Raw genomic sequence first — 25,659 nt, forward strand, 5'->3', positions numbered from 1 at the left:
TAAATGTGCTCCCAACCTCTTTAAGACAGCTGTAGCCTGTTATATATTAGAGAGATCCACCTGCCTTCCAGTCTGCACCGAGACTCCTGGGTGTCACTAAGATACGAGAAAGAAGTATGCATATAATTTGAATATTGAATGAGCACTCCAGGCTCCCCAATGATCTCCACGCCCCCAAGGTCTGCCTGGGGAAACATCTTTATCTTCTGGGGAAATGTTGGCTCAGTGTGACATCTGCCAAGAGACTGCCAGGCAGAGCAGAAGGAATATGTAACCTGATCTGTGTTGTAAGGCCGGACAGATGTCAGTCCATGTGTGCTAATCTCCCCCAGACTTGTGCCCCTGCTCCATTCTCTTCATACCATAATTCAATCAGAAGCCTATTGTGGGGGACTTGCTTCCAGCCAAACAGTCAAGGTTTGTAAAGAATGGTCTCTCGACATGAACGCTGCTGATATATCCATGACTTCATCCCAGAAATGAAACACAACATCATACAATCACTATAAAATTTACAATAATATAATAATGTATATTTAAATGATTTTATTCTTGTTGAGAATCAGACAATGATGAGCACAGTTCACTTATGATACCCCACCCTAAGTCATATCATGTGTACAGGAAGGATTGAACACTAGAATCTCCCATATATTATTATGCTTGTGTAAAAAAAATCATGAATTTCCAGGAACTAAAAAAATGCTTTAAATCTGTAACTTCTTCAAAATAGTGGCAAACAAAAACAAAGTTACAGTTAATATGACTTTTGCCAGGATTCTCCATATAATTTATTGAGTATTACTAGTTGAAAATTAAGAAATTCATTATGTTTTGAAAGGCATTTGAATTTGGCCATGTTATCTCTGAGACATAATGTAATTTATAAGTAATTTCTAGTATAATTGCATAATCTTAATGGATTGTTAATACTTTGTAGATCCATTGAGATAAGGTCGTATATAATGCACAAAACTACTGCTGCTTCTATTATAAGCTGTGCTACACAGCATCTATAGGGTTAAATAAGAGGTGAATCACCTAACTTCAGAACATTCATATATGGGATCAGAACAGATACGTGAGTAGAATTATGATGAATGAGGAAAGGTTATGTTTTAAAAAATAGTAAACTTTCAAATTTCTTCATGGTCTTATTACTCAGTACTCTGTTTGAAAAGTCTGGGCATCAGACTGGGAGCGTTTGCAATTGAAGGTCATCACAATATAATCATCAGGTACATTATTGACGGGAAAAGCAGTCTGTTACATATTATTGAATAAAAGGTGCTGTTTCATTCACAGAGCAGAGTAAATATCCACAAACGAGCATGGACATGCTTATCTGCTGCTGGATGTATCCATATCTGTATGTTATGTACAACGGCCAGCCTGCCAGATGGTGAGAAGCTGACAGGTGCATCTGTTGGACAGAGAGTGAAAAAAAAAGAAATGAGCTTTTGTTTACATAAAACAGCAGCCATTGACTAGCCAGGCTAAATCTGGCACTCCCTAACCACTCTCCCCGAACACACTCTTCCCAGGGGCAAAGACAACATTTTTGTTTTAGATATAGAAAAAACATTTTGCATAAATGGACACTTTTCTCAAGCATATGGAATCCAGTTATGGGACAGTATTTCTCATTATTTTTCTTACAGTTTTGGTAACATTTTTGTACTTTCCTGGTTCTGTAAAACATAATATAAAACAAAAAAACACATAAATCCGTTTAAAGATTTAAGAGAATTAATGGATATCTAATTCTACTTTACTCATTACAGGCTTCTAGACCAGAGAATTGGTTTATTAATTCACATTTCAAAACATAACTGTGTTTTTTGTTTATGTACATGTCAAAGGAATTCTATATAACAGGGTTTTACTTACAATGCAATACTAAGGGTGCTTTGAAATAATGAACTATTTTAGATTGATTAGTGTATTGACTCTTAAGTCACACCCCAAATTAATTCCCATTAGCATAATAAGACTTCTAAAACTAAATCTAAAAACACCTTTTTGTGTTGTAGGAAAATATCATTTAATGCTGTATTTTTAAAATAGGGTGTTCAGATACAAAACATGTTGTGGCCTAAACAGATCCTTTAGAGAAAAAATGTGGAAATTCAGTTAAAAAATGAAATTAGCTTGTTGTGGGGCAAACAGACATTGTTTATTATTGTGATTCTGGAAACAAAGGCACGTTAAGTTCTGTCACACTTAAAATCAATGTGTGACAGAACCTGAAATTCCTTTCTGCAACATTGAAATCATGGAATGCTTGACCTTTCCTTGCTTGTGAAAGGACAAGCTTTGAATCTAACGTATAAAAGCAAATTATTTTTGGTCTTCAGTATTCTTCCTTGTAAGTAAGCTGAAATAGGGTTAAAAAAAGATAGTTTACTGTAAACATTATTTAGTTGGCTGCAATGATTTTCTACTTAATTACAAAGAGCTCCAGAAATAGATGTAGATCATTGAGTGATCTTATTTGTGATCATCAACGCTGATAATGAGATCATTGTCGAGAAAAGGTAACTGACGTTGCTTTAACCTGAACGCGTTTGTTTTAATTTGGCATTATTCCTGTTCTAGGTGAAATAGCTGCATGTCTGTTAAACTTGCTGCCTCACAGCTCTCACATGTATTTCCCTTCCTTGTGCGGTCTTCCTCTGAGTACTCTGGTTTCCTCTCAGCTCCCTGAAGACATGCAGACTTTTCCCCAGTGCCCTATAATGTACTGGTGTGCTGTTCAGTTGAGTCCTTTTGGTCTCATCCTGAACCCCTATTGTTCTGGAAAAAGCAATGTTGTTCTCAAGGCCGAAAATGGATAAGTACCCTTCTAATAATGGATTATTTCTGGTCTCCTGAGCAGGTGCTAAAGTGTTATAAGCCCAAAATCAGGAGGTCTGGGATAATTGCCATGTTACCATATTATTCATAGTGTAATTTAAATGTCAAAGTGCCTACGTTGAAGGACTGTTACGTGTTTTCAGCAAGCAGACAGTGGAGGACATTGTTCATGGCGCAGAAGCAGCGTGCGCTGACGTTCAAAACCTCCTTTAGGTTTAACTAAAAAGAAAATAGCAACCTGTCACTAAGGCTGATGTCAGAAAGTTATTTTCAGTTCAACTATGGCTCCTTTAATTTAAAGACCAGACATCAGGATCAGGTCGGAGGAGACAAAGGACCTACTATTGGTAAGGTTAAGTAAAGTCCATCTTCAGGCAACACCTGTTCATCAGTGAAAGGCATCTAGAAGCCCTTGAATTGAAAATAAAATGACTTTTAAGTGTCGACTGAAAAATACTCTGCGGAGAATCTGCCTGAAAAAAAATCAATTAATAAATTAAAGCATTTGTTTGACTAGATTTTCTTTCTTTCTACTTTAAACTACATAATGAAATTGCAGAAGTCTGAACACTTTTTACCAATTACTTGCTCTAAAACAATTTGGGAAATGATAGATCGTATTTTAGGGAAGGCCAGGGCGCAGAGGGAGCCGCGGTCGCGCTGGGCCGGGTCACCGTGTTCTGCGGGACATGTCCAGCCGAGCAGCCCAAAGCGGTTCAGGGATTCATGAAGCAGATTCCCTTCTCTGACTAACGCACTGTGAAATACACATGTAGATCAGTCTGCTTGGTATTGCGCTGTGCCGCGATTTGAATAACAATTCTCTTTGAAGTTGGAAACATATCTCATTTATTTACTATACAGTATGTATTTTTTATCCGTCTTGAGAGATATTTGTGGAAATAAAAACACATATAATAAATAATAATTCAAAGCTTTACTATGACAGCTTTTCCAATAAAAAATTCCTTTTGTCCCCCCCTCCGCGTCTTCTTAAGCCAGATGATTGCAATTTCGTGTACATTCATATAGGGTATGGGGAGGAGGCTGTGACAGCGACGTAGCAGATGGTAACCCTCGTTTACAATGTCTGGTGTGGATTGGGGACAATGAATCTCTCACAGTTCTGATTATTGAGAGGATTTTATTCCGAAGACAGCTGGCAGGCAGCCTCCCCCACATCACCCTCTTCTTGCACATACTTCACGGCCATTGGCATTGTGCATTAGTTAAATATTTAAAAGACACCTGGGAGCACACGGGCCTTTTACAGAAATAAAAAAAAAATTCACACAATGTTTCGTGTGTGGGTCATTTACAGCTCCTACTGCTGAATTTCTTTATTGAAGTTGAACACTCCAAAATTGTTGCGACTCTTCGCCTTTACATTTCACAACACCTAGGCTGTGTAGAGTATGCATTTGAATCGTTTTCTCTGACCGCTTTACACGTTTTTCAAAGACGGCGCACAAAGAAACCGTGTACAGCAAAAGCCTTCGGGCAACTTTAGAGACGTTATGGGCGAATGATGAAAACGTAATTCTCACAAATCCATTGCCTCTGTTCATTGTGTGTACGATTAAAAAAAAAGTTTTTTTATTTCGAGAGTCATTTTTTGTTAAAAAAGATAATAAAAGTGTTTTATCAAATAAAAACAAGTTTAAACATGATCAGTTAACCTTCACCTGCGCTCCTTCCTCATCTTGCTAACAAAGGAGGTGAAGAGTTGGGCAATTACACCAGCTACATTGCTATCAGGGAATATTTAAGTTTTACCCGTTCTGGTACAGACTGATTCTCAGAAAAGCTCAAGTTTTAATGTATGCCCCACAATATTGTAAACAAACACATCCTGTACCATTTCAGACGTAAATAGTAACCAAATAACTAACCAAACCAGGTAAGATTGATCATTTTTTCTGTAATGGAATAACTCAGTTGAGTATTGGTATCATGTTCAACATATTTAATCTAGTAGCTCACCAATAGTGTTTTATTTTATTTTTATGGATTACCTAGAAGTTTATTTTTAAGGATTTGGGAAACGTGCAAGAGAGAGATAACGCGCGCTGTATTATCTGCACGCCCACTAGAGGGGTTTAGTGGGAACTGCAGATGTTTTCTGCCTCTGTGGCACGATTTAGCGCTGTGGATCGCGGCAAAGCTGCCCTCTGCCTTAAACATCATACACAATGCCTCCTAATTCGATCGTTTGATCTACGATTGTGCCGTTAAAACATGTTTTTAATTAAAACTAAATTTAAAGTGTTGGAGTGTCAATGAAGTCGCCCCACCACAGATCTGGACAAACAGGGATTCCTAAATAATTCGTTGGTGCAGTTGAAACCAGCGTTTATGCTCCTTTGGGTTCTGAAAAAGAACGCGGAGAGTCTGCTGAAATGTGTGTCTAAAATTAGCACCTTTTGACTTAAGCGTAATATAATCCTTGAAATGGGGGTGAATTGTAATGATAAATTGTGCATCTTTGTGCAATCCCATTATTTATTTCTGTTGACCCAATATAACCCAATAATTAATGTCTTTAAATCTGTATGTACTACATATGTGTTTCTCAAATGTTTCATGTGATGAGTGTGAACAGAAAGGTAACAGGTCTGCGATGAATCTTCATTCTACATAATTTAAGAATTCAGTGATTTGCAAGCTCTAAGGATCTTCATAATAGCGGTGCAAATTGTGTTAAAAATAATGTAGATACACATGCATATAAAGTACACACAAATATGAGCTTTATTTTAGCTTTATAGTTAATAATGAAAACATTTAACAACTAAGTGTCCACATTTTCATAAACAACAGCTTCATAAAAAAAACAACTATTGAAAACAAAAGATGTATTTAAAAGAAAATGTGGAAGTTACTGTTTCCAAAATTTGTTTAGTCAACAAAATTAAAATAGACTTATGAAAGGTTTGTTAGTATTTTTGTTCAGGACTGTTGAAATATTAAAGTCTACATCCAAGCGTTCATAGCATTAACTGTGTTGTTTTGCTGACGTGTTTTAAAATAGTCAACTCAGTACATATTTGTGCAGTACCAGGATGGACATACAGTATACTTCAATAGCCAAGTACTGTTCTATAGTTATGTATTAGGGGAGCACTAAATAACTTAATAAACATCAGTTTTTTTATCTAAGGATTTTCTGTCTTTTTTAACCTTTTAAGATTCATTTGTTCTTTAACCCGCTCTTCACCTTTTAAAACTATTAACACAGTCGCGAATATTAAGTCTAGCTATTATTTTCAGAAAATATGTGCACTGTGTTAACTTTCACCTGATTTTTTTTTCAAATGATGAGAAGACGCATCTCTGTCCATGGTTTAATAGATTCGAAACAGTTTTATCTTTACCATTAATTCATACATGCACACGTCAAGAACAGATAATCCACCTCATGATTTCAAAAGGAGAAGATCTCCCATCCCTCAGCAGACACAGAAAGAAATTAATAGCTCTTACCATCTACTAAAACAAAACAATTTAATCCACTGTCACTGTTTTGCTATAGTGTTCTGTTCGCAGCAACACTATAAAAATTAAACAGTACCAAAGGCTCCTTTAAAATAACGAGTTCATAAATAAAATATTGCTCATTTGGGTTGATGTCTCAGTGATTATTATAGTATTTCGACAAATGTTCATCTCAGGGCTTGGCGCTATTCTGCGAACTGTGCTTTCCCAGTTCCACTGCGGTCTCAGGTTCTGCTCGTCGACTTTCAGTTCAACCATGATGCTGCTGGTGTAGGAGTGACATCACTCCCCTCAGAAGAACTTCTAATATCTCAAAAACCGAAGCAGCACTAACACCACTTTTAACGACACAAACGAATGAATCGGGGCTCATTGTTCGAGCTGTTTGTATGGGGGGGTTGGCAGCTTCAACGAGCTGCTGTAGTCTGTTATTGCTTTTGATCCCAGAGGAACCTGGAGCTCTCGCATTCCGATCATTCCAGCCTCTGTGAACAATCAGCCCTCAGTTATTTATTAGCGCACTGAGCTCTTAAACTGGCTCAGTCTACGCCAGGCAAATCCACAGAGCGTAACTACACTTATTAACAGTGGAATACATACACATGGGCGAACACGCACGTATCTGAACTTACTTTCAATGAACAGATACAGGATTACTTTCAATAATCCGGAATTTAATGAACAGAATCTACACGCGTCTCCCTTCTGCTATGCATTTAATGGAACTGTGAAAGGGTGAGTTTTATTTTTATCGTCTTTCTCTTATTTCACCGGTCACTTGCGATCTTCTCTAATTTTTGTTCAGTGGTAAAACTCATTTTTAGATTTTAACTTATGTATAGCGTTTCTGTGTATCGATTTTAAATCGAACGTTATTATTTAAGCAAGAAGAACTTATTTGAGTGATTTTAGTCTCGTATTTGATGCGAATAGCTAACCTAAAGTATCCAAAGGCATGGGAAGATTGGCATACATGTTATATTGCAATAAATCCATCTATGAGGGCCATAAAGACTGTACCATCAGTATTGTCTCCCAAAACTAAATGCGGAGACTATTGTGTCGGTTCATGTTTAATATTTAGCGATTTGAGATTCGAGACGTGAATCCGGGGAAGGTTCGGAGCTCATCTGGATGTTTGCTGGGTCGGTCCTTTACCCGATTAGACTCACTTTGAAGTCTCAGTGAAATAAACCCTTTGCATTCTCAGGAGTAAAACACTTGTTCGTTCGGCATGGGATGTTTTACAGACAATAAAAGTGGGGATTTTTTTTTCCATAAACACTGCGGGTGTAAAGGCGAATTAGATTTACCATAATTGCGTTCAGTACAGTGCCTCACGCTGTGAAATTGAATAAAAAACGCGTGTTTTCGAAAGAACAAAATATGCAAGCGCTGGAAATATTAGGAGTCTTTCTGGTATTTTGTCTAAACGTACAGATGTGACTGGCGACTACACTGCCCCTTTCCTTCTTCTTTTGTCGTGTTCGTTTTCCAGACTTCGGATTTTATCAAGTCGTATAGTTCGCACATTACAGCAGCACAGTAAGTTATGTAGAAACAGAGCGGCGCCTGCCGCAGGAAGCTGTGTAATGGACAGACCAGTGCCAAGACTTCCTCTTTAACAACTGCCTCCTTTGTCAAAGTGCTTTAGTATTTCAAATCTCTGTATTGATATGTTAACTATATATGTATTTTAATGTAATGAGCTGGAAATCCCAAATAAATTGTTTAAACTAGAATTGGCTGGTGGAGCCTTGAAGGGAAAGATCTCCACGTGAAAGGTTGTTTCCCACTTCTAGAGAGCTTTTACCAGTGGGGCTTTCTTGCCTTCTGAAATGTCAAACAAGTTACCTTCTCCTTTCAAGTACGCAATTCTAGTAATTATCGACACCTTCGTTTCAGTAGAAAGGTGAGGAGGATACGTTTCCCGAGTATAGTGTACGTGAATACTGGGATAAAACAGGTCTTGGGGAGTTTTTTAAAAACATTTTGCCTGGCCACGGAATACGCATAAAGCTGGCTGGGTGCTAGAGGGCTATTTCAGTGATATTGAGGTGCAAACGTGCTGTTGCTATGGCGATGCTCTCTGAGAGGCAGACCACGCAGAGCCGCAGAGCCACAGAGACATGACTGGTATGTGCCCTGTTTTTGTATCGGGGGTCCATGTGGCCAAGGGAAAGAGATTCCACAGTTTCACAAAGCACTGCTTGGCTTAGTTTTGCAGCTGGCTCTCCTTATTTCCCTGATCTAAAATCATCTGGGGGGAGAATGAGCGCAATGTGCATACCTTTACAAAATAAGATACAGAAAACCCAAAATTGGAACCCGATGTTTATTGCATTTCAAGGGACACATGCCTTTCTGTTGAAACATATGTGCCTCAAATTATAGCTGGCCTCTAGCCAAGCTAACAAATTACTCAGAATAAAGGTCCCTCTAGCTTTACTATCTTTATTATTGGTATTGATGTTATTTCATATTAAATCATACTTATCAACCATTCTATAGAAATCTCATCTAGTCTGTAACTAAAATATTTTGGTTACAGCTAGGCCCAGCTACGCTCTTCCAATTTTTTTTTCTACTACAAAATTTGTTGGATATACCAAGGGATAATTGAATATCTTGCAATGTTTTATTTAGTAAGGCCCAAAGGCTTCTTTTTCATAGATTTGTCCTTTTGCTTTTCCTCCCAGACCTGAGGCTACTTCTCCGATTCGTCCCCGGCCCTAACTCGCCTCGCCAAGCCAGCATCCACGATGCGGACGGCGGAAGACTCGTCCAGCACGGTCCTGCACCGGCTGATCCAGGAGCAGCTGCGCTACGGGAACCTCACGGACACGCGCGCTCTGCTGGCCATCCAGCAGCAGGCCCTGCGGGGGGCGGGCTCCGGGAGCCCCCGCTCCTCCGCGGAGAGCCTGAACCAGGAGGAGTCCCAGTTTCTCCAGCTGTCGGCGCGCCAGGAGCCCCAGGGGCAGGAGCACCAGGGGGACTGCCACCACTCGGAGAGCTCCCTGCACCAGCTCTACCAGCTCCACGGAGAGGAGCTGCCCACCTACGAAGAGGCCAAGGCCCAGTCGCAGTACCTGGCGTCCCAGAGGGGCCAGGGGGATGCCTGCGCTGTGATGCTGGACGACGTCCTGCAGGACGATGGTCTGAGAGACCTCAAGCGGGGGCACGTCCGGTCTCTCAGCGAGAGGCTGCTGCAGCTCTCGTTGGAGAGGAACGGCGCGAAAAACCAAATGGCTATGAGCTCCTCGCACAGCTATCCGCAGCTCTCCAAGCATCACGTCCACCACGCCCCAAGCGCCCAGCAGCACCCTGCTGAGCAGAGAGGCCCCCCACCCGAATATCCGTTTCTGGTCAAGCCTCCGGGATATATGGTTAGCCATTCCCAGGAGCATGGACATTACAACACGCCACCTCCCCCTTTCTATTCGCAGTCTCACAGGTAAGTCACACCTGTGGGCTTTACCGTAGCAGTTGTAATTAATTATAATTAATTAATTATTATAATTTCTAATTGCTTACACTTATATGGCGCTTTTCTGGACACTCCACTCAAAGCGCTTTACAGGTAATGGGGACTCCCCTCCACCACCACCAATGTGCAGCATCCACCTGGATGATGCGACAGCAGCCATACATAAGCTATCAGTGGGGAGGAGAGGAGAGTAATGAAGCCAATTCATAGGGGGGGGTCATAGTCTTTGAATTGAACCATTTGGGTTTTTTTTTATCTAACAATGAACTATTTTATGGTCTATGGGAAGAAATGGAGCCAATGAGAACTTTATATCCCCTGTAGCCACATACTCATTTTCTCATCTCAAAGGGTTTTTGTAATGCACCTGGGAAATGTTTTTGAGTATTCAAAGCACTTGAAGTGAAACCACTGCAAACATGTTGTTGCATATCTGTATTCTTCATGATAGACAAGTAGAAATCTTCACAAGAAACTTCTGGATTTCCTTTTGGCTGGTGGCACACTTAAGGAATGTTGCACTAGTTTCCTCAGCATTGATCCAGCAAGCAAAGTGTGTTGGCACTTATCTTAGCTGGATAAGTCTGAGAACAAGGCCATTTTTTACTGCGTGTGTCATTATGACTAACCTGCCTTTACAAGCAGAGCAAGAAATTGTCTGACAGTGACGTAAACCTAACAAAATATATTCATTTACATATAACAAAAGATATTCATATGCCATCTATTTTTTTCCTAATGAAATTGTCTAATCTAAACTCACTGCTGACATCACTGCGGGCGTGATTGTACCTGCTCTGTGGCTTCTGCCATTGGCATGAATTGGTGTTTGATTGCCCTAATGTGATGAGGCACCAAGAGAAAATGTAACCCATCATACTTGTATTGTATTTTTGTGTGTGTATGTGGGTTGGATGGGAGTGTGACGTGAACCTGCTGATCTTACTACTGTGGGCTGCAACTCGTGGATATGTAGAGGAGAGAATTAAATCAACCTTTCTCTTTCCTGTAGGCATCTACAGACTCAGCCACAGGTGTTCCGCCACAGTCCTTTATCTACACTGACCCCTGCAGGTGTGGAGGCCTTCATGGCCGCTCACAATGTCTCTACAAACAGCCATGTAGCCCAGATGGAAATGCTGATGAAGGAAAATGAGATGTTGAGGCGGAATCTAGAAGGCTACAGTGAGAAGGCCGCCAGGATCCAAAAGGTATAGAGGTTTGAGACCTTTCAATGAGACTTAAACACTGAGTCTTCAACCTGTTTTTTTCAAAGCAAGTCAATGCAGGTCGCAATATTTCTATAAATGAATATACCGTGATGGAAATGTGACTGCTGGTGATTCTGTTAAGAGTCAGGAGTTTCTTCCGATTTTGCCAGAAGGAAAATCCCAATCAGGAACTCATTAAACATAATATGAGAAACCACATGAAGCCCCAAAAGAGAGACTTAATGTCATGTTTATGGAAACGAAATTGGTTTATTTCAGTATTTTGTGTGAAGTCTTTGACTTCAGCGCATTTGTGTGCTTTATGACGGGTGTGGATTTCAGAAATTAAATGTGCGGCCTTTGCCAATACTGAATACCAGAGAGATTAACTCTGAAGCCACGCTGGAATGTGCGCAGTGGAAGGATCACAGTGTTTATGACTTGTCTCCTTTGGCACATGTTAAAGCCTTTATGTAAAGTAATAAGAGATACAAAATATCCTAAAAAGACAGAGCTGCTTCTATTGTAAAATCTTTACAATAGACACTGGTACCTGTAGAGGGAGAAAGACATTCTCCCTTAGTTTATAACCTTCAGAAGACAATGATTTGTAAAGTATTAGGACATACGTGTGTGTGTGTATATATAAATATATAAATGAAATAATTTGTATTACACAGTTGTTAAACTCAGTGCTTCAGCCCCTTAAAGGTCTAAGATCATAAGGCGTTTTTACACTTATAGCTCTCTCAGATCACTTTTTCCAATCTTCTTCCGTCTGTCGGGATCATAATTCCAGGGCTTGCATGAATCCTGAACTTCCAGCAGAGTCCAGGAGGTATGGCATCTCAAAAGCTTCTGCCACAGTGAATGCCAAGCTCTTCCAGTGCACATAAGATTAGCTCCTCCAGATATGTTCTGTAACTACTAGGGAAGAGACGTTTTAAGAATTCAGCATCTCTGTGTAGGGAGCCTCGGTTAAAAGCAGTGTCTGTATTTGAGGGATGGCAAACAGCTGTTGCCTAGGAGACTGGCTGTTTGACTACAAAAAGGGAAAGGCGGCCCAGTGTATAAACTAGACTTTTGTCAGGACCTCTGGCAAATAAGTGCATGTGCTTGGAGTGCCTGCAGATGTCACGTCTAATCCAAAAGATGTCAGACTGCAGTGAAGGGTTTCTGACCTTGCCACAGCTGATGAGACTTAGGAGAAAGCAGCAGGCTGCAGAGAACAGTTGCTATTTCAGACTGAAAGGCTTCTTTCACTTTCACCCCTACTACTTGCATACGTGTTGCTTCTTGTTCATTCTTCTTTTATAACAATCCGACTTGGGCTCAGAGATCCCATTGTGAATTGACGGGACAGTTTGAGGTTTGGAAAAAGCTGAAAGAGTCTTCAGACCTAGTTAAAAATAATCTTTCATCATGCTTCTAGAATTGGGGAGTTCCTTGTGGTCCCTTTGGGTATTTAGCTTTTTTTAACAAGTCTTTATGAAACTACTGGAATTTTGTTTACAGCCTCTGTAAAGTGTGCATGTCATCAGCAGTTTTTCACATTCCATCGTTTCATTTTTATTTAGTGTGACTTCATGGAGAGGAGAGCTTTTGAATAACTTAGTTTATGGGGAAAAAAGGATTACGAAAAGTTCCATTTCTAGCATTTCCCGTGTACAGCCTTCTGAAGAGTTTTCATTGTATGTTCTGTGTTGATGAATGATCTTTAAAAACATTTAACCCTGATGATGTTCATTAAGGGAGTGAATGTACTTTTCTTCGATTCCCCATATCCATATCACATTTTCTTATCTGCTCTGGACTGCTTCTCATATCTTTAAGTAGCAGTGTGTACGAGCATGACATTCTCTAGCTCTGACAATATGCATCTCAGTTTCTGGTTTTGCTTTCTCACATGAAAAGAATGATAATTACAACCTCAGAAATTACACAACAGGGCTCTCTACTACTGTGGAGTAAATGTGCCCAAACAGATATGTCTGAGTAATGTTCCTGCTGTGGCTGCTTCTATGGTTTTAACTGCCAGCTCTTTTCTCTGCCTCACTGCGCTGGCATGTTGCCTATTCAAAAGAACACCTGGAACTGATGTCTTTGCTGTTAGGAATGTTGATTCAAGACACCCTTTAGAATAATCTGCACCACAATTGTTCATTTGTGGACACGTTAGAAAAGTGCAGATAGTGACTTTTGACATTGAACCTGAAATGGAAAAATGCGAGGATCATGCTTGTTTGTTCAGCAGGTACTTAGGTGTGTGAAGAGGTCAGTTAACTAAAACTGTTGTCCGTTTTTATGATTACTTCATGAGAATTTTGGAGTTTGACGTGTATATTTGGGAACCTTTTATTTTTCCTCTCCAGCTTGAGATGGAAATCCAGAGGATATCTGAAGCTTATGAGACACTCATGAAGGGTTCTGCTAAACGCGAGGCTCTGGAAAAAACCATGAGAAACAAGTTGGAAGGAGAGATCAAAAGGTTACATGATTTTAACCGGGACCTAAGAGGTAAGAATTAAAGTAGATGTTAAAATGTCCCACTTGCATGGTTCTTTACCTTGCACTTCAAAGATGTATGCTTATTGAGATCCAGTTTGTCAGCTTGAAACATCTAACAAATCGAGTAACTGTGAGTGATGTAAAAGTTTAGGGACTAGTCATGTGTTGCCCTTTTGAAACTGGGATCCTCACTGAAAAACAAATGTTTATGCTTCTAAAGTAAACCACAAATCCCCTAACCCCTAATCTTTGCTTTATTTGAGACATTTAGCACTTAAACCATGATCAGCCCATGATCCTGTTGTAAGTGCTATAAGAGTATCTAGAGACTTTACTAAAGAAAAATACTGACCAGCTGCTTTCTTTGACTGTTTTTAGACCGCCTGGAAACAGCTAGCAAACAGCTGGCTGCAAAGGAAGCTGCTTCTTCAGACCAAAACCAAGATGTCTTGGCCAAACTCCTAGAGCAAAGTGAGTAACTTTAGTGCAACAGTGGTTTTTGTCTGTATATTGACCTGAAGTCTCACCCATAAATACTAGATGGCTAAGAACACTTTATTTTGTGGATCCACAGTACTCAATATATATGCTGTTTCATTCCTTAAAATACATCATGCTAAGTAGTTGTGGAAAAGGGTGGTTATATTTTAAGAAAACCAAACTGAGGTACAATGGTGTGGTATTTCAGTTATCTGATTAACACTAGACTCTTCAGTAATTAATATTTTTGTAAATACATGGGAGAATTTATTATAAGGGCTGTAGTGTTCTTTTTTGGCTTAGGGAATCTGGTGGTTTGTCTCCTTGTTCCAAAGTCTATGTTGACACTCACTTGTGCATAAATGTTTCATTGGAATGAGAGGAAAGAAGGAACAGACAAAAAATCAAAACAACGTCCGTAAACAGCACCAAAAAGGGAGCAATTTTCTTGGGGGGTGGAGATGGAATCTTTGGAATTTCCTTCCTAGATCTAATGCCAACAAAAAGCAACACATTTTAATCCTTGAATATCTCTGTTAAGTGCTGTTAAATTAGACATAAACAAAGCATTCCTCAAAACATTCTTTATGTAAAAAATTCACACTGAATTATATTCATACATTTCAAGTATTGTTTTCAATCTAAGGTGGATTTGTTTTTCATTATGTGTACTGTGCTGAGGAATGGGGAAAAAGCTATGCTGTGCCATGAGAATATTCCTGAAACCTTTCCAACAGTTTTTAGCTCTCTACTCCTTTTTAAATCTGACAGTTGTCCTGTCAGTTATGTTACCATTTCTTAACAAATAAACTGCCTTTATTAAAGGGGTGTGCTCTTTTGCACTCCTTGTACAGTTTCAACGTGATATTAAAAGCTCATAAAACGTATGCTGTCGGTTTGAGCTGTAGCTGCAAAGGGGAGGGGAGTGTGATGTAAAAGTTAGGAAAAGTTTGAAACGTTTTCTCCATTTCTAGATATGGCGTTATTCCATCCATTATGTGAGGTGGCTGTATGGCCTTTATGTAACACTCTTGCAGATCCAGCTTCATCCAACTTAAGCGTTCTGGACATCTTGTTCCTTTAAGTGTGGTTTTACATCTGCATTCTATCGATGCAGTGAATGATAATACAACTGGTGTGCACAATCGTACACATGCCAAGAATGGGGTGGGGGGTAGGTTAATGTGTAGTCTGATCCTTCTTCCACTCCACTGAGAGCTGCTCTTGGCACTTGAACAGCAGTCATTATTCACAGCAGCAATAAATGTGGCATGAATTCCTGGAATTCCTCAGGTAATTCAGGCTGTTCCGAAGAACAGGACAGACTCCCTCCCTTCCCCTAACCAAACAGCTCCTTTGTTTGCTTGTTGGGCTGAGCTTGTGGTACTGGCTTTGACTTTCTAGCTGTGCTGTTCTTCCCCTTTTGCGTTGGCCTCCTCTTAGGTTTGTGGTCCCTGAGGTTGGGGCATTTCAGAGGTATACATGTGGATGGGGTGGGGGTGGGTTGCTGTGCTAGTTTCCTGTTACTTCCCCCTTTTAACATATCAGTTCTGGCTGATGCAACTGCTTTGGCAAATAATCCACCTACTCTCACCAAATGTTTGGATATATTCTCAACTTTTACTGGTTACCTGGTTAGGCCTAGTGCTGAAAGAGGAGACAGGCACCTGGCCCCCTGCATGTACCCACTAATTGTTAACGTGGTGTAAACAATGTAGTTTAACTGTGAAATCACCAGGAGGAATTGTATCATTACCCTGTTTCCAGCTCTATCAGCAAGCAACCACATCATAGTGAACTGAATCTAAACCATGCAGATTAGCAGCATTACCCAATGTAAATTCCTAATCGCATTGAAATGCTCTGCTGATCTGATGCAATTAATATGGTTCTCATAGTGTACATAACGTTGAAGATTGAGACATTATAAAATAATAGTTGAAACATTGAGGCTCATAGATCATTTAGGAAAGCCAAACTTTATTTTTAAAGGAAAATACTACTGCATGGTATATTTCCTAAGGGAAATGCAATTTGCTCCTTGAAAATTTAGCAAATTGTAAAGATATTGCTGACCTTGTTCAAGCATGAAATGCAATAGATGTTTGTTCAGAAAGTCAACACCATAAAAGGTTCAGAGGAAGTCTGCATTCCCTGGCACTGCTGGAATGTAGATTGTGTAATCAGCACACAGACAGAGGTGGGGGGGGTTAACAAATTTCTAACTGTTCCAGGGATTAGATATTTACCTTGACCTTTTCAAAAGAATAACTGCAACTGGAAATGAACAACTAATGTAGTTTCCTCGGAATAAGGAAAATAAATCGATTCCAGACAATTTTAAATGGATGAATTTTGTAGTTCATCTGTCCGTGGGATGTTCATGTGGTTTACCTACAGCTGATTCACTGTGTTAATTGGGCAAATGCACAATTTAGTTTTGGGCCCACAAAATGGCTACAGTATCTGCGCTGAGGGCCTTCAGGTCTCCAGCTGTTAAACTGGTGGTGGTTTGTCCCAGCACGCTAGGCAGGCATGTTCCTCTAAGCGTTCAATGCTTTAGTCATGTTCTGTGGCTGAAGAGCAGGAAGCGAGACCAGCTTCCTTAGACGAAACGGCACCCAAGGGAACACCGCGTTTGTTGTTCCCCTGATGTGGATTGACTTGCTATCATCTCTAGTTTTATGTTGAATAGTTCCTCTCAGAACAAATACATGGGAGTAATAAACGTCCTCATGCTACTGCATAATGGAAATGGACGGGGGAATGGAATGGGTGACCTCATGCCGCTGCCCCTCCAGGTGAACGGCAGCAGCGGGACAAGGAACGCCTGGAGCGGGAGGTCTCGGCGCTCCGCGGCACCAGCGAGGACCAGCGGCGGCGGCTGGAGGCCCTGGACCAGGCCCTGAACAGCGCGCAGTCCAAGGCCGCCCAGCTGGAAGAGGAGCTGCGCAGGAAGAGGGCCTACGTGGAGAAGGTGGAGCGGCTGCAGCACGCCCTGTCCCAGCTGCAGGCCGCCTGTGAGAAACGGGAGAAGCTGGAGCAGAGGCTGCGCACCCGGCTGGAGCAGGAGCTGAAGATGCTGCGGGCGCAGCAGGTAGGATCTACCGTTCTGGATATGGAGTGGATTGATCATGACCAACCCGACAGCATCGTTGGAGATTTTACCTCAATCCGCTTCAGCTGACTTAGTGTTTTAAAGACTATGCCACCATAGATTTCTCCTAATATACACACACCCTAATCGCTAAAAACACAATAATTACACATCCTACTACAGGGCCTTGGAGTTTAGTTGTTTGTTAAAATGTACGACTGAAGGCCATTTCAGACAGCAGGCATGATAGCAGTTTCTTTATTTTAAAATTGGTGTCTCCATTTAAGAAGGAGAACAAGATGGCGATACCTGAGGGGGAGGAATTTAGTATCAAGCAAAATGTTTTTTCCCCCCTCCCCCAGCGGCAAACCCACGGCCCGGGTTCGGCCTCTCCCTCGGAGCTCAGCGCCTGCGCCCTGCTGGAGCGCCTGCGGGAGAAGGAGGAGCGCATCCTGGCGCTGGAGGCCGACATGACCAAGTGGGAGCAGAAGTACCTCGAGGAGAGCACCATGCGCCAGTTTGCCATGGACGCGGCTGCCACCGCGGCTGCACAGAGGTGAGGGGGGGCAGGAGGCCTGGGGAAAGCGTGCGTGGAACACCCTGGAGCAAATGGAGAAGTCGCCGTATCTCATCTTGTTGAGGCATGGCTCCTGAGCCGTTGAGTTCCTCTCCGAAAAGGACATGAATAGGTCATGGAACAGTATGGCACCTTTTAGATCTAAGCGATGGGGTTAAGATTTCCTTCGGCAGTTGGGAGTTGTTAGTGGTTGTTGACACAATGCTAGCATGCAGAAGCAGAGGAATGTACTTTTAACACCTCTCAGTAGCAACTTTGTCAGGAACTGTATTGCTCCTCAGTTTTATAACAGCCCTTCCTTCTGCAGGGACACTACCATCATCAACCATTCGCCCCGGCACTCCCCCAACAACAGTTTCAACGAGGACCTGCTGACTGCCAATCACCGACACCAGGAAATGGAGAACCGGTAAAGACCTAGGGTTTTAACTCTGCTATAGTAGCTTTACCCTGCATGAGCATTAGCCATATTTTAGTCACAATGTGAGGAAAGGTCTCCCCTAGATATGCTGGCTAAGATCGATTGGTTCTTCTAAACTGGCCCTTTGAAGTAGCAGCACATCCAGGGAGACTTCAGTCATGTGCCATCTTTTCTGCTTTGCACCCAATGCTTTCCCTCACCTGGACAAGTGTCTTGAAGGAGCTGAACGAGTGGGTATTTCTCTTCCCAGAATCCGTGCCCTGCATGCTCAGCTCCTGGAGAAGGATGCAGTGATCAAGGTCCTTCAGCATCGCTCCCGCAGGGACCCCAGCAAGGGGGAGCAGCAAGGCCTCCGTCCCGCCAAATCTGTGCCATCCATCACTGCAGCTGCCAGTGCCCACAGCTGGCACACGCCAAGCCGCCAACTTGTTGGCAACAAGGCGACGGACGCGGCGAGCAGAGACCCAATAGGTGAGCGTTTGACAGCTGACTTATCTTATTCTGGAGAACTGAAATAACTTTAGGAAGCAAAGCTGCATTTTTGTAATTATTTTGTAATTGTTAATTATTACTGGATAGCATTTGTTTGAAACCATTAATGACCTGCTTTTCCCTCTGTGTTGCAGTGAAAAGCCTCTCGGACGATCAGACGGTAGCAGTACGGTCAACCACCCACACTAAACACTGTAGCCAAGATGGCTGTACCCAGACGGAAAACATTTCACAAGAGTCACCTGCTACCTCTGAGCTTGCTGCCACTGAGGATTCCAGCACTGTTCCCGTCTCTGGTATGTACAGCATTTGGACTTGGACACAATCCACTTCAGGGTTAGCTGTCGCTTGCTCCCAATGCTTAAAACATTAAGGAAGGCAGTGGGACTAGTTTTTAGTTCTTGATTGTTCACTCTTTAAAGAAGCCTCTGTGCCATATGTATTTTACAAAGAGCAATTAATCCTCTTTTATTTTGAATATTTTGAGTGGATAACTGAAAGCTATTCCACAAACTGGACCACATTCTAAAAATGAACATTTTCATAATTTTGCGATGCACTGGGGTGTACTTTACAAGTACCACAGAAAGACCATAATCAAATTGGGACACTACAGAGCCATGAGATGCTGGAACCTGCATGAGTTGCATTTTGAATAACATTTGTGGTGAAAACCCAAAACCGATAGGCAGCCTCTGGTGTCGGATGTCAAATGTTTCTTTGGAAGACTCCGAAGTTCTGTTTGGATCTGTCTGGATCAGAGGTTCACTGACTAGTTGAAGTCTTGGAAAGGTTCCCCCATCTACAGCCATGGGCCTCAACAGACACCAGGAGAGTTTAATCTCCAGGAATTCCAGCTATGCAGAATAGATGAGATAGAAGCGTTAAGTAGTGTTTTTAGAGGACGAGATTGTTTTTTCCTTGTAAAGGTTTTTGCAATGCATTGGGCAGATGTACACACATCAAGAATGGTATAATGCTTTAGAATTCTAGTTCAGTGGTGGGTATGCAAATATCACAACAAGCACAAATCAGAGATCTACTTAAAACACTTAAGATTTTTGAGGAGCCATACTGTTGTGTAAATATTCCTCACGTTTGTTTCCTTTTTCCTCCTCCATTTTCAGATAACGTGGAACAACTGACACCCATTAATATGTACAAGAATTTGGATAATTTAGGTGTGGAAGTAGTTGAAATTCTTATCTAGAGAAGTGATTTTCTTCTGGGGGAAGGGTGAATAACATCTCCAGGAAGGAACCTCCTGCATTTTAACCAGAAAAAAGTTCTGCACTTCATGTGGAAAGAAGTTGCGAACGGATGCTCTGAAATGTGTGCCGCTCCTGGAAATGAAACAACTATGTACTTAACTACACAAAACACTTCAGTAGAAAAAAAGACGAGCTCCAGAAAGCAGGAAAAAGGACTGGTGTAGCACAGAAGAGGAGCTGAGCTTTCCTTGTGTGTTTACCTACGCTAAAAAGGACCTCTGCTTGATATACTATTTTTAATCTGCCTGGTGCAAGAGACACTGTGAATCTTTGAGGTACTTTGAACAGTATTTCATACAGTTGCAAAAAGCAGCTGACGGATTGTATAACTTGTAAATATTTTGAAAAAATATTTATAATTGCTGCTTGTATGTGTGTGCGCTGTGTGCTATCTTTGCAGTCTAGCTATTAAGTATCCCTGAATGTGTATTTTTATCTTGTTTCCTGTATGTATGTTTGTATGTAATTTATATATGTCACTTGTAAACTGTCAAACAAGCTATCTGTAGTGTTCAGGAATTTCACATCTCAAATATGTTTTCATGAAAACTTCCCCAAAAGCCCTTGTAACTGAAGTGCACTTGTTACTATCCTCCAGAAACCCTTACTTGGGTTGTGTCTCTGAGAGTGTGACCAGGCTCCATTTTGCATTTGCTCCCATTAAGCAGTAAGGCTCCTTTTTCTTCTGCCAATACACTTCATTCCAGACCTACAGCAACAAAGAGTTCCCATTCTTGGCAAGAGGTCAAATTTGAAGGTATAGAAGAGCAAGTCCCCTTTGATGGGTGGAAAGATATTTTTACTTGCTTTTATTGAAGACCAGCAAATAATGCTGTTTCTTCACATTGAACAGAAGGAACTCCTGTTTTTTCAAAAAAGTTTTCTAGAACAAAGTTCTTGCTTTATCCTTGAAGGAGAAAAGAAGCTCGACTTACGGTGTTACGTGTTTGGCCATATTGTAATCTTGTTTCCAAGTCCTAAGAAATGCAGTAATAATAAAAAACCTGGATTTGGGTGTTTTTGTCTGGGGAATGCTCCTTAGATTAACATCAGAGTGTAGTCTCTGAAATGACTGGTTGCCTTTCACGAAACCCAATTGTTCAAATGCCAGGGGAAAAGTAGGTTATCATTTTCTGGTTTTAAGCAGCAACTGCCATGCATGCCTTTCCCTATTTCAGGCAAGCTGTGGCTAATCTTGTGAAATTCTTCCTCATTGGAATGTCTCAGGGGATAAAGGCTATCTATACTTTGACCCACTTTAAAGTTGTAAGCATTCTAACGAGCATTGATTTTTTTTTTACTTGCTCCCCCTAAGTAATGACCCCATTCTGGCCAGGGACCTCTTAAGATGAGAATTGCTATATGGCTACTCTAGTGACCCTAACCTGGTTTATAATGTGTAAGCAGCTGGAAACAAAGTTTACTACATAGAGAAAGTACTAGTAAATTCACTTGTGAAATACTTTATTTAAATAAGATTCTAGTGGTTACTAAAAAGTCCAAATGCATTTGATTTTATGTCTTCCAAATGCATCAGTTCTTTGCTTCCACAGGTTAAGGACATAGTCGAATAAGTGCAGATGGTCTTTGTACGACCTGAGCATTCTAAGTGGAAACGCAGTTTGGTCTTATCTCTAAGGGCCCTTTTGAACTGGATGGGAGAGATTGTGTGTTTTAAAATTTGGAAATCCCTTATTTTCTTATTTCCAACGCAATGCATTTGCTGGTCAGTGCTTTGTGTTGAAATTTCACATCTGCTTACTGTTTATTTTTGTTTTGGGCTTTGTTTACAAGAAAAGAAATACTATTGTGAACTAAGAGATCTTAATATATTTTGTATAAATGTATTTGTATTCTTTAAGTATTTAGTGCCATGAGCATAATGCCAAAGACAATTTGCATAATTAAGTTATAATAGAGAGAAAAAAGCAGCTTGGTTATCTGATGCAGACCAATTCTAGATGGTCTGCCCATACGTAGATGTTGCTGTGAACTTCTATTATGTGGGAGTTTTGTATTGAAATGTCAGACCCATTTCATTAATAAAATAAACATTAATATATGCATAAGCCTACATGATATTGTTTGATACTCTTTTATATACATGTATTGTACATTGGTCTTTGAAACAATAAATCTACATGTTTGGTTTTCAATAATCCATTGATTGAATGAAAAGGTGAACTTTATAAACAACTTAAACTTTATTACACCTCAACATATTTAAATGTCCTTGCGCTGGGTGTATAAGTGTCCCAAGACACCGTCTTAAACACTGCAATTTGCATGTTTAGTAGTTGAAAGGGGCTTAAAACTTTCCATCAACCCCATATTACTTGCATCTATTGGACACCAACATACTGTATCCCTACACCCTGAGCCTCTTCTGGTAGGACTACAGAAGCACTGGTCACCAAGCCCCTGCACTCTTGCCCTGGCCTCTCCTCTCGAAAACGAGCTCCTTTTAAAAACTTGTTTTGCTTTCAGCGAGGAAACTGTTACCCAAGTACTTCTATGTGTGTGTGTTCTGTGCTATTCTAATCATTCCCAAAATGTGGGTTTTTTTTCTTTCGGAAACGGCCATCTGCTTTATGGTGGGTGGGCATCAAATGCATCACAACCCAGAGAAGAGCTTCAAGTAAGGTTTGGAGCTCCGCAGGAGGAATCTGTCAAGTTCAAAACCTTTCATTGTTGGAAAGAGCATTGACTTCAGGTTCTGTAAAGGTTAAAGTTTGTCATTTAATTTCCAATAATGATTGCCACCAAGCCACGGATACAAAATTTACTTGTGGACATTTAATTGGACTCATTTTACTTTTCATCCGTTTTGCTATCTAATGGCATTCATGGTGAACGTGAATTCTTTACATACCTGCAATAATCTACCACTCGCACGTGCCTAAAAAATCATACACATGCTTTTATTTTTGCTTTTTGTCTCGGGCTCTACAGGTGGTGCTGCTACATCCCTCTATCTTCTACCCTCTATATCCAATGCAGGGTTACAGGGGAGCTGTAGAACAATGGCCACAGGCACAAACAAACTCACACCAGAGCCAGTTTTCCCAGAAGCCAGTTGACCTACCAGTATGTCTTTGGACTGTGGGAGGGGACCAGAGCACCTGGAAGAAACTCACACTAAGCAGTCAGGACCCCAGGAATTGAATCCATGGCCACAGTACTGTGAAGCAGCAATGCTAGCCCCTGTGCCACTGTGACACTCAGTGCAACAACTGAAGTCAAAATGTTAATTGTGTTCTTTCTTTTAAAAATGCTCTTTTCATTTTATGTGGCATATGTGGTAATCAGCTGATCTCAATCATAGAAATCCATATTCATTCAATATGGAATAATCTGCTAGATGAATTAATCAGAAAAGAAGCCAGATCACCTGATTTTTTAGTCTTAAGCAATTCGCTAAATCAAAACCCCTTGGAAACTTTCAGAATTCCAGCTGCCGAACACTGAATTTGCTCATAAACTGGTCTGTGCTCATTCCTTGCAACTTCTCACTATGTGAAGCTGCTTTATGCTGTTCAATTATGGCATGTTCTTTATAACTTTCTTTAATTCAATGCAAGAAATCATCTTCACGATGTCTATTTAATAATCAAGGATGTAATGTAAGCATGGATCCAGATCTTGAGAGTACAGAAGATCAGTTTAAGACATTTAGGAAGAGAAAGGTTGCTTGTCCATACATTGATATGGATACCGAGACTATGGTGTTTCATTTTCCCATTACAGGAAGTTACTCTCAGGCAAACCTGAGTCTGTATTTACATTACCTTTAAGCTGGAATGTAGGGCATGCTGTGACTGTATGGTCTCCAATGGCTATCAGATTTCAAATAAACTTAGCATGAAGCCACAAGGGTGCTAAGGTCAGTTTGTGCTCTTCACAGAGTTATTGGAGGATTAGAGGAGAATGCATACCAGGGATTTTGCTCATATCCTTAAGGGGCAGGTACGACTGTAATGTGAACCATTTGAAAGGAGTGTCTTATTAACAATGAGCTTCATACCAAAGTAGTGGCTAGTGTTGCAGCACAATATTGTTTTGTTTTGGAGATAGGTTGATCTTAATGGCCATGATTGAAAATAAAAAATACATTCTGTACCAATAAAAAACCCCAAAAGGGCATTTAATTTACATACTGTATCTCAATAAAGTGGCACCGCTTCATAGAATTCAGTTCTGAGATACATGAGACACAGCATGCAATAAAGAGACATTCTTTTAATCCCTAAGACAAGACAAAAGACAAGACAAAATTCCAATGCAAGAACCTCACCATAATACAATATGTATTATTGTATATGCTTCACATTGGGCCTAACAACGCCTTTTAACTGTGACTATTTCCATGATATGGCGTGACCTCTCGTGCCTTATTGCTTAATTCACATATTATCTCTCAGTCATTTAAAAGGGTGTTCTGCTTTCATTAAAATTAAGATCTTAAAAGAACTACTATTGCCCACACAGGCACACAATTTAATGAATTCTGTCCTTGAAATTAATTGGGTTATATGAAAACCTGCTTTTCATTAGACTCAGGTGTCAATAATCTTGCTGCACCTGTTGCAGTGCTTATCCCTTCATTATACTCTTACATAACTAAGGCAAGGGTAGCATAGTGACACAGTGGTCAACATTGCTTCCCCACGGTGCTGGGGTCCTGGGTTCAATTGCTGGGGTGCTGTCTCCATGACATTTTTATCTTCTCCCTATTTTTGTTTAGGTTTCTCCGTTTTCCTCCCATAGTCCAAAGACATGCTGGTAGTTTAATTAGCTTCTGTAAAAATTGTTCGTACTCTGTTTTTTTGCTTGTGTCTGTGTGTGCCCTGTGATCGACTAGCATCTTGTCCAGAGTATGGAGGGTGAGATTAAGACATAGGAATAACAGGGCTCCTTGTTCATACATTGAAATGTATAGCTAGACCATTGCAGGAAAATACACTCTGGCACCTGTGAATCTGTATTCACTATACCTTAAAGCTGGAATGTGGGCTATCCCAGGTGTATCCTACCCTGCACCCATTGCTTGCTGGGATAGGCTACAGCTCTCCCATGACCCTGTATTGGATAAAGTGGTGAGAACTGGACAGATGACCACTGAGGAATATAGTGAGATCAAATAATTTGCAAAACTTACAAATTGTGAGTAATCCAAGGTGTTATTGGATGGAAGAATTTAGTTTCACCTGTTTTAGTATTATGCAAGTTTGGCAAGACCTCAGCCTATTGAAGACAATAGGCATTCCCTGTTAAAACCCTTTGCTGTAGGTTGGTGGATTAGAAGAATAGGACTGTCTATATTCCTCCAAGTACTGCCAGTCTCCAGTCAAGTACTGCACACCCCTATGTTTTCCTTCTCTTGATTGGACCCTGTTGTTGATCATTTCCACTGTAATGTAACCTAAATACATAGGATGCTCTTTGTTTATAATATTTTTATTCTGATCATCATGAGTCTCCTTTGTGGTTTCAAAATGGTGTGAAAAGAGTTTGCATTTATGTGCATTTTAATATAGCACATGTATGTATGCAGTAAATATAGCACAAGGCCAAACTTAGAGCTAAATATGCGGTTTATTTCTGATTGCAGTTGTGCTTAAACATAGAACTTACATTCTTGCAAAGTTATTTTTTCTTGGGTTTGTGAACGCTCCTTTTAAAAAACAAGTTGGATCTATTTGATTTACATTCCTTTGATTTATAGAAAGACAGATGTGCAATAGATTTATTTGTCCCCCAGCTT

At 40.6% G+C, this 25,659-nt stretch overlaps 1 protein-coding gene across 1 annotated transcript; it reads left to right on the top strand.

The window, feature by feature from the left end:
• The first annotated feature begins 6,631 nt into the window (after positions 1–6,631).
• Positions 6,632–21,969, top strand: amotl2a (angiomotin like 2a). The gene is made up of 11 exons (XM_015361303.2): positions 6,632–7,086; positions 9,051–9,805; positions 10,851–11,049; positions 13,422–13,566; positions 13,936–14,028; positions 16,839–17,134; positions 17,497–17,690; positions 18,019–18,120; positions 18,383–18,603; positions 18,759–18,920; positions 19,752–21,969. The coding sequence occupies exons 2-11, from the start codon at positions 9,114–9,116 to the stop codon at positions 19,832–19,834; spliced, it is 2,187 nt and encodes a 728-aa protein (XP_015216789.2). The 5' UTR covers positions 6,632–7,086; positions 9,051–9,113; the 3' UTR covers positions 19,835–21,969.
• The last annotated feature ends 3,690 nt before the right edge of the window (positions 21,970–25,659 follow it).

This window comes from Lepisosteus oculatus, chromosome 13 (genome assembly GCF_040954835.1).
Source record: "Lepisosteus oculatus isolate fLepOcu1 chromosome 13, fLepOcu1.hap2, whole genome shotgun sequence".
Taxonomy (NCBI): Eukaryota; Metazoa; Chordata; class Actinopteri; order Semionotiformes; family Lepisosteidae; genus Lepisosteus; species Lepisosteus oculatus.

Excerpts from the sequence above, each read along its gene's own strand:
- amotl2a (XM_015361303.2), top strand. The coding sequence starts at position 9,114 with ATGCGGACGGCGGAAGACTCGTCCAGCACGGTCCTGCACCGGCTGATC. Across the intron at positions 13,567-13,935 it reads TTTTAACCGGGACCTAAGAG|ACCGCCTGGAAACAGCTAGC; the intron begins GTAAGAATTAAA and ends GACTGTTTTTAG. Across the intron at positions 18,921-19,751 it reads CAGCACTGTTCCCGTCTCTG|ATAACGTGGAACAACTGACA; the intron begins GTATGTACAGCA and ends CTCCATTTTCAG.